The 9,703-nt window shown below is 39.4% G+C and overlaps 1 protein-coding gene across 1 annotated transcript; it reads right to left on the reverse strand.

Moving 5' to 3' along the window:
• Positions 1-516: 516 nt before the first annotated feature.
• On the reverse strand, positions 517-9,339 carry LOC115749716 (dolichyl-diphosphooligosaccharide--protein glycosyltransferase subunit 2). Its single transcript, XM_030686653.2, has 20 exons — positions 9,185-9,339; positions 8,917-9,079; positions 8,479-8,668; positions 8,260-8,349; positions 8,024-8,086; positions 7,697-7,766; positions 7,527-7,591; positions 6,116-6,170; positions 5,585-5,712; positions 5,374-5,489; positions 4,438-4,507; positions 3,808-3,912; positions 3,603-3,689; positions 3,369-3,517; positions 2,782-2,893; positions 2,616-2,699; positions 2,155-2,235; positions 1,852-2,076; positions 1,018-1,140; positions 517-903 (listed from the first exon to the last, which is right to left on the reverse strand). The coding sequence occupies exons 2-20, from the start codon at positions 9,075-9,077 to the stop codon at positions 787-789; spliced, it is 2,091 nt and encodes a 696-aa protein (XP_030542513.1). The 5' UTR covers positions 9,078-9,079; positions 9,185-9,339; the 3' UTR covers positions 517-786.
• Between the last annotated feature and the right edge of the window lie 364 nt (positions 9,340-9,703).

Below are 9,703 nucleotides of genomic sequence, written 5' to 3' on the forward strand. Positions count from 1 at the left end.
ATAGGACTAACGTGAGAATACGATGAATCATTCTGTTTGGAATTTCACTTAGTTAAAACATCAAGCAAAAACAATCTTATCGGCCCTTAAATTCCTTAAGCGTCTCCCATAAAGTAAAACTTCCTTGAAACTTGCCGTGGAATGAGTCGTCACCTCGACGTTAGTCAAGCGATCTACGAGGTTAAGATACGCAACACCATAGAAAATAAATGGATGGTATGTTTCCTGGTATCCCATCATGACGTGCCGCGCACTTGTTGACCTTTACGTATCTAGAGTTGGCGCTTCACTAGGCCAATGAAAGAGAGAGAGCTTACACTCATCACATCTTTAGACCTAACAGCGTCAAACTTCTCTCTGCAATCTATAGACAGGCCTTCATAAAGTAAGCATCTGCTACTAGGGTTCTTGGAACGAGCTTTTCTAAAGGCTTGACACCAGATGTATTAGCTCGATCCCGATCCGTACAACCAACTGATAACATCCAAGAAAAAAAAAACTGCACAAACAGCATAAAAAAAAGTGGCCAATCTCAGGGTCCCGCCACATTTAGTCTTCCTTATCCTTCAAGGCCTGAAAGTTACAAAGGCGTCAAAACTACATGATGCTGTTCCTCGTAATAATTAGTTAAAAGAAAGAAAAATGCGAAAACGGCTTTGTCCTATCAGCACCACTTTTAACTATATGAGGCCTGCAAAATTTAAATAGCTCTCCTATCCAATATCCATCATAAACTACATGTTCCCTCTAACAATGTATTATTCCTGGAATATTTCGAGACTTCTATTAGGCCGATTTCAACTTAGCTGATGTTGAGGCCAGGTAAGATAGGGTTCTGTGTCCCACAAAGACCAGGAATGCCCCCAAGAAACCAAGGGCCTTCAATGTCGTAAACAGATCCAACTGTGTATGAGACATCAAAAGGAAACAGAAAGTCAAAATGCAAGGACAAATTACAGAATATCCACGATTACTCGTCAGAAAAAGCCTAATGGATGCCAGAAGGGAAAGACTGACCTTCAACCAGAAAAGCACATAGAGCAACAGAACAGCTGCAATGCCACCATGGAATAGCATGGCAAACGTGGCAGGCAAAACGGAAGAAGGGAAATTCTTCAAATTCACCCCCAAGCATAGTAGCTGTCGAAGATATAAAGCATGTCAACATCCATTTGCCCATAGAGGACGATAAAATGATCCAAAATATCGCAGATCATAACCAAGGAGATGTACAAAGGGAAGATGATCTCCTGCGCTATATCAGTAAGAATAAAGAAAATTCTAAACAACTATTGCATCATATAATCGGGGTTTTGTTTATCATTATTGTGCACAGTGTTTCATATCCACCCAAGAAACAGGCAATAGAGAAAGATCCTGCATGTAATGAGATGAGCAACAGTTGCCTAAGAAATGAGAGGACAAGAAGCCAATTTTCCAACAAATGCAGACGACCAGATGAAACTCAGTTCCCACAACAAATATAAATGTACAAACAGAAAATGAGAATCAGAAAACCCCAGCAAAAAGGGTGAGATAATAATTACTTTAGCTTTCCAGGGTAAGTATCATAATAAAATTACTTTTTTCCAGTGTCCCTAAGCCTATACTAACAACTTCAACATGAATCATCTAAGCAAGCCAATAGCAAGAAAGTAAAATTCCTGAGGAACGTATTTACACTCAAATGTAACATAGCCAAGGACAATTCAGGAGAAGATTGTATCCATTTCTTAGATAGACATGCTATTTAAATATCGATTAATGATTAAGTTAACTTGGTTGTGCAAAATTGCAAACTAGCTTATTATATAGTAAATATGCAGATGCAGAGGGATATGGAAAACTAACCCCAACCAAAAACCCAAGGAATGGCAGAAGGGAAAGACCCAGAAAAGAAAGAGACAGCTCTTTAGGTGGACGTTTGTCAGGAGTTCTAAAGACATGGACGATCTCCGCTTTGGGACCATATCTTGAAGAGAGATCAGCCGGCTGCAGAGGAGGGCGAGGTGCCTTTTCAGGAGCCTCCGGCAGATCTAACTCGATGTGACCGATAGGCAACAAGAAAGAATTCTCCTGAAAAAATTATTACACACATATTGGCTTGCTTTGCTAGGAAAATCAGCAGCAGTATACACAAGAGGCCATTCTCACCATAGCAGCATCGCCAACAGTTAGCTGAAGGTCAAATCTACCAGAGAGATAGAAGAACTTCTCAACCAGTCCCAGGAAATCCTACATGGCAGTACAATCAGTCAGCAAAAAATGACAAACTTCCTAAACCACAAGAAATTCACTATAATCTGTAGGGAAGCAGCTAAATTGTCTGGAACCCAATCTGAATGTCTAGTAACATGTAAGTCCTATTTCCCTGAACATGGCCAAAGAGCAACCGAAAAGCAGATTGCAGTCTGGATGTCACTATAATACCTTTTTTCCCATGATATTTCACATCCTCATATTAACAAGATTAACAGATCAAGCAGTTGCATGTGTAGCATCTTCGCCAATGTCTTTTATAACAATGCAACTGGCAAATCATGTTTATCGTCAAGTAAATATCACAAATAGGCATACACTCAGGAATACAAACGATAGAAGATATGTCACTTAACTAGGACCAATTCAAACTGTTTTCCAGAGATCCCCAATACAAAAACGTGTTCAACTTTTGTCTCGTGTTTCAGCTTGAGAAAGGCCTGCATCAAAAAAGTCCTCAATCCACATTCTTTAGCAAATATTACTGTTTAAGGACAAGAAAGTAATAATTGACCAGCAGACCTGATGAGGCTTGTAAGGATGACCACGTGGAGTACTCAACTTAAAGGAAAGTCGCAGCTTTTGGAGGTGATTTGCTGACAATGAGACATCGTTTTCTCGATCCAGATTAAGGCTGAATACATCCACACATCAAGTTAATTCCCACCGACTTCAATTTGAAGAGGACTAACTACGAAGCCGAATCTTGATGTGGAATGATTCAAAGCTTCAGTCTAAAAAGAATGAATAAAACCTTTCCCACTAATCCAAGTGGACCATATTGATCATCTCAGACGATTGTTCAGATACAATGTAGTCCAAAATTTAACCATATTTGAGTTCATTCCTGAGGGGTCTATACTTAAGCTCATGAAATCATACTGAAAGATGGGTAACAATATCTACATTGGAACCCACCAGAGATTAGCTGATTTGAAACAAGAGTAAGGCCTACTTTCGAATACAAGTAGGTTTGCATTAACTGAATACCTTCATGATGACAAATTCTCCATCATTAGGACCAGAGTTTCATTTAACTTTGCTCCAAAACATTAAAGTGAGAAGATTTTAAGGAATTTGGCTCATAATTGACAATGCAGCAGACCAACCTTTTCTGGGTATCTACAGTCCCAAGATCACTATCAAGCACTGCAATTGCAGCATTCACGATTTTCATGACTCCAGTAATAAAAATAGGCATTTGAGTTTGGCCTCCGGTAGCATAGGTTTTCCCATCCTCTGAATCTTGAAGTGCCAACTGTGGGACATAGGATTGACGCATTATGATTCTACGATCCACTGCCACCGTATAAATACTCATCTACCCGAAGAATGAAAGGTACCTCAAAAACAAAGATGTAACGTCCCACATCAACAGCCTCAGGCAATATCAAGCTGTGAAATGTGCTCTCCGGATCATACTTGAGTTCCTACATTGTTAATTGAAATAATCAGAAAACCAACAAAACAGAAGTATATCATCCCATAAGATCAATTGGCACCACAGGAACATTTCCACCAACGAGGAAAAGAGAAGTCCAACTGCACCTGACTCTCAATAGCAGGAACATCTCTCGAAACCGAACTGAAAGCTCGAAGCAGCTTCACTTTCAATGGAGGAGAGTTTGAACCGAGCACGGTGTTTACCTTAACCTGCATTTACTTAGAAGCATAAGAATTATGACCTGGATTTTGAAAAGATTACATAAACAAAGCTGCACGGATATGATGGTATTGTTGAGATATGTTCTAATTTACTGGACACGATGGTCCCCTGCAATCATGAAGCCCAAACTAGTGACACAAGTGCAAGATTTTAGAAATTCTAAGAAAGCAATAAACTGCAGATTAGTAATTTGATAGCATACTTAGACTTCCATACATCATGAGAATCAGCAAGCTCAGCTCATTGACTTTCTCGGGAATATAAATACCTAATGTCGATTGTCAATAACAGAGAGAACTGAGTTGTCAGAACTGAATTAACATCTCAGTAGCTTATTATCAGATTTTTGCACTTTTTGTTCTGAAGTAATATTCAGAACTAAGAAGATATCTAAAGCATGTTTCCAGAAAGAAGAAAAGAAAATCAGATGGCTTAAACTGTGCTTGATGACACGCTATGGATTTTGTTCCTTTCTGGTATGCATGTAATAAAGTTCCAAAGAAGAAACTGACCTTCAGCGGGTCTTTCTTTGTCAAGGAAAGAACCGTGCTTGGAAGCGATAAAATCAAGGGGATGGAAACCCTGCATGCACAGCAAAAGAAAATGAATAAAATTAGGATAGTAAGCTCAACTTATGCTGGGTCCATCAGCCCATAAAACTTCATATACATTTTGCTCCCTAATCACTTTTGAAAGTCTCACACATGCATTCCCATCATGGCATTACCTTCACAGTTACAGCCAGAAGTTAAAGTTGCTGTCACAATACAGCTCTTGTAAAAGAATCAGAGAACATAGGTCATAGGTCGTTCATGTTAATTTCTGGCGGAAACGGACCACAGTTAGGTTTCTCCAAACGTATCTATTTCTGAATTATATTGTTTTACTCCAAATCTTACACATGTAATCCAATATGATGATATCGATTTAATCATAGGCCACTTCAATTCAGCATGACAAATGTGGAGCATATAAGAAGAGTCTTGTTTCATTCATCTGTCATTTTCTGTAATTGTTAACAATGAAAAGATAACTATAAAGGAGACAGTGCCAAGCTTCCGCGAGTTCAAAAAGAGAAGCAAAACAAAGAACCACCAGATCCAAATTGTTTTCTTACCACTAAAACGTATGAGCCAGTTTCCCCCAATTGTATTTTCATATTTTTCCTTTCCTTTTCAGTTAACCCTTCAAATTCTATTTCATAGAAACATCCCAGATCCTGTTTTGTCTTATATTTAAGCTGCAAGCTATTAAAAAGAATAATCAGATCTGCTAGACCATCTGTTCGCTAAAGGCTCTTTAAAACTGCAAGTCCACTGGTCTAATTATATTTTCTTCGTGATCTGACAGCAACTAATAGAGAGTATCTTAACCACAATCTATTCGTAAAGAGGCAGATATCTGCAGGTAACAAGCAGAGAGCTGATATCAAGACCATGGACACATACCTATTGTTTTCTAAGCAGGCTAATGAACTAATCTGATTGAACAAGTCTTTGGCATCACCAGGAATTCCAATCCCAAGGAAGAATTTAGCTAAACCCAATATTCTGTCCTCTGGAAGCTGCAAAATAAAACATGGCATGTATGCATTATGACAAATTTTCACTGAAACTCACTTGACAAAGCCTGGGCAAGACATGAGGAGCTCCAACTCACAGTTATACTTTCTGAAGTCACAGATGCAAATGCTGTTAGCCCTTGAATGACAGATGAGGTTACTGAAAGCGGACCTCGATGTTCACGCGCATCAACAACTTTCTCATCGAAGTAAAAGGTCCCATCATCTACAGGAGGATCACCATTCATTTAGATAATGTCTAATTCTTCAGCGAAATAAGAACGTACATTGTACTTTAATGATTTTACATCTCTGTGAAGTATCATTATTATAGCTTATAAGACTTTTTTTGCCAGAATATTCAGTAGACTTTAAAAATAAATTTGAGATATCTGTTAACAATGCAATTTTTTATAGGTCATTAACGTCTTCAAAATTAAAATTCACATCACCTAGATGTCATCTATTCAACGAAGCAGTGAAGGGATTAGGGATTATAACGATATTCCAATATCCAAAGACCTTGTACAACTTAAATGAACCGAAAATTCTGAATCATGTGGCCAGAAATAAGTACAACTTAAACTTTAAAATGAGAAGTATGAGGCAAAGATGACAATCAGACAGACCATATTTCTCAATGCTGTCGAAAAGCTTCACTATATCATTCTTGACTGTGCGGATCTGCCATCAAGCAGAAAGTTAAACAAAGAACAATCTCATCCAGTACGAGCAAAATGTATATAACAAGAAAGGACAGATTATAAAGCAGAACAATCGTGTATGCCACACATCTATGTCATAGACACGCCTATAAATATAAATAGGCAACTATCAGCTAGCAGCTGTAAAATTGGTCATCTCGTAGCACTTTCTAATTCTTTTTCACTGCATAAAAGCATTTCAAATAACAGCATCCAGGGCAATTTTTTGACAATAGTAACAGCAGACACCTTTTTTTCACCCTAGTCAACATGTCTGGTTAATTGCATGCTTTCAGTTAAAAACAAGGTATCGAATATCTAAACCATTCATCATATAAGTGCAAAACTAAATGCCACATTATTCTTTCAAACTTGAGTCCATCAAACTACTGAAGAAGATTGACATTAGTCATAACACGGCCAAATCCATCTAACTGATCCTGCAGAAGCTAACAAGAACTGTGCCCTACTCTTGTTGTTACATGGCTATGATTGACATTAGTCATAACATGGCCAAATCCATCTAATTGATCCTGAAGAAGCTAACAAGAACTGTGCCCTACTCTTATTGTTACATGTATCGCTGTCATCTACATTTGATCTAGGCACTTCACAAATCCTACAATCCTATATGTGATTCAAGCAATTAAGGTACCAATCACAGAACGATCCTTGATAATGACACCACAATTTTAATTCAAAAGCAAGCAGAAAATCAAGCTTTTATGTGATAAACTCATGTAGCAAATAATCATCTAATACAAGTTCATGTCCATCCAAAACAACAAAAAATACCTATTCCTTAAATCGTTTTAAGTTGATAAAATAGTCAAACCAAATAAGGAAAATATAAACAAAAAAGAAGAAGAAATAAACAGAATGCCTTGTTAAGAGTACGAATTCAAGGTGTGTTTGGAATAATCCTTTTTTGGCCTTCCCCTCATACTTTTGCTTAGGCATTCAAGGTTGGTCTTTTATCAAAAGTAAGCACCTCACATCTTTAAAAACAGACAATTATTGACATCTAAGACCTCGCATCTTTAAAAGCAGACAATTATTGACATCTAAGTCATGGAGAGATTCCACAATCTTTTTATATTTGAATTTTCCTTTTTCTTATGGTGGGAAAGCCAAAACATACATACTTAAATAAAACATACATAACCTTGCTAAGGAGAAAATAAAATAGATCATAATGCATACCTAACCAAGTCATTAATATCAAGTTAGAACTTTTTTAAAGATATAGAATTTGTGGATAAAGATATCAGTAAATGGGTATTTTCCCCATTCAGATTTATTATAGGCCTTTTCAGAGGAAGTAAGGTAGAATCACCATTGACTGATTGATTTCAGATGAAGCCAGCGAAATGACACCAGCAAGTGCTTCAAGTGCCAATCCTACAAGAGCAAACATCATCAAACTGAGTGTAACCACAGAAGCTAGCTAGATCCTAAATACAAGCTTGTCTGACATAGTAAAGCCAAGACACAAAAAACCTTTACCTGCAGCATATGCGCTAGATTCAGGATTGCTAGAACTAAAGCGCCACCTTCCATCACTCTGGCTGAGAGCCTATCAATGAATTGGAAGATTAAAGTGCATCGGCAAATAATGCCATCACTAAGTTGAAAGGTCATACTGATGTCAAGATGGATCTTCTTACAAAAGAAGGCAGAGAAAAAGAAGCATATAAGACTTTGGGTCTAGCCTAGAAGCCCTCATTCCATCCAGATTACCCCTTATACATTACCCAAAAATCTACAGAATAATGGAGTCTAAGAGCCTAAATATTGCAGTTTAATCGGAGGTTACAAAGGTTATCAACATACCTTGATCGACTGAAAAGTTCCTTCAGCATCACCAAGAAGAACTTCGACTCCAGAAGCTTGATCCTATATACGTTCACGACAAAGGAGGAATTAATTTGCTTGAGATGATAAAGCTCCAAAATTGAAGCTGAAAGTCTTCCTGAGTGGAGTAAATAATGAAAAATGATGCCTCCCATCTATATACGGAAGGATCTGCACCAATGAAGAATGGATTTCCACAATGATCTCTTTTTTACCTTGATTAGAACAAGTCCACTAATTGAGTAGTAGAAGTCGAGTAACGAACTTGCATCACTCACAACAGTTTTGAGTCTTGATGCAACGACCTCCATAAGAAAGAAAAATCATTAAGCCTAAAAAAAAGCACTTTCAACATCCATCGACTGGGAAGTTAGAGAGAGGGAGGGGGAGAGAGAGAGAGAGAGAGAGCGCAAATAGCAAAGAGCTCGAAATACCTCAAAGGAGGCATCGTCCACATTGCATTTCAAGATGCTGTTAACTTTCAGGGCGTAAAACAACTCTTTCGGAGCTGAAGACGAACCAAGAACGGATGCGACCGATGGACAAGTGGCGGCGCTCACATCACCCTTCTTTTCGACTCCAAGAATCTCGAATGTCCGTAATGCCTCGTACGCCTCTTCTAACCTGAAAATTCCAGCGAAAGTTCAGCTACTCGCTCAACACTTAGATTGCGAATCCACAACAACCGAACTAAACAATCAAAGCACAGGAATTCCAGTGTTCGATTTCACTAGCTCCTCAGCAACCATTGGCGCAGCCAGAGAGAGAGAGGGAAAACAATATCAGAACTCAAAACCAACAGCAGATCTGGGGTTTAACGGGGATTTTTAACCAATCAACGAAAAATAATAAAGGAACGACGGAAAGCAGACCTAGCAAAGGAGCCATCAACGAGCGAAAATAGCTCCAGAGCGGCGGATCGGTGAGAATCTGAAACCGGACGGAAGATCGGCGCGGCGTTACAGATCGACAGAGCCGCGAGCGCAAGCGCGAACGCGAGCATCAGGGACCCCGTCCTCCCGGTTCTCGCCATACCTGCGAATGCCGAGAGAAGCTGGCCGATCAGCGAACGACTAAGCGCGAGACACCAGCGAACTCGATACGGGAGGAGGCCAAGAGGGAATCGAGCGAGGGTTGTACCGACGACGACGGCGACGACCAGAGCTACGATCGCACTGAAACAGAGAAAGTGTCGAGACTGAGAGATGACTGTTCGATGAAGCCCCCCGAGCCTTTGACTCGACGGGAGTGAAGAGCCCGCGCTCCAACCGTAGAAGAGTAGGGCTTGACTTGGCAGATCCGGTGTTTAGAGTGGGCCTCGAGTTGGGCCCATTGGATCAGCAATCAGCTACAAAAGGCCCAAAATTCACGTATTGGGCCCTAGGGAGCACTCTAGAATGCACGAGCGCTTGTCCGTTCGAGCCCGGCGGGGCTGGCAATTTCCGTTAGCCTGTCATGTTAATGTGCGTGTGTATATACATATGTGTGTGTGTGTGTGTATAATTGGTGCCGATTCCTGTCGACATAAAAACAATTGTCATTTTGATTCTATACACACGTATTAAAAAAAAAAAGAACGTACTTATCTATGTCGATTCGTGTCGCAATATGGGACGAAACGCATCATGCCGCGTCATATTCGAATTTTCTTCGTATAAT

This window comes from Rhodamnia argentea, chromosome 7 (genome assembly GCF_020921035.1).
Source record: "Rhodamnia argentea isolate NSW1041297 chromosome 7, ASM2092103v1, whole genome shotgun sequence".
In the NCBI taxonomy this organism is placed as follows: domain Eukaryota; kingdom Viridiplantae; phylum Streptophyta; class Magnoliopsida; order Myrtales; family Myrtaceae; genus Rhodamnia; species Rhodamnia argentea.

What these genes read in the sequence shown, in the direction of transcription:
- LOC115749716 (XM_030686653.2), bottom strand. Translation starts at nt 9,077, where the DNA reads ATGGCGAGAACCGGGAGGACGGGGTCCCTGATGCTCGCGTTCGCGCTT. An exon ending in ATCTAGCGCATATGCTGCAG is followed by an intron (nt 7,592 to 7,696) that starts GTAAAGGTTTTT and finishes TTGCTCTTGTAG; the next exon opens with GATTGGCACTTGAAGCACTT. An exon ending in CTGTTGGCGATGCTGCTATG is followed by an intron (nt 2,077 to 2,154) that starts GTGAGAATGGCC and finishes TAATTTTTTCAG; the next exon opens with GAGAATTCTTTCTTGTTGCC.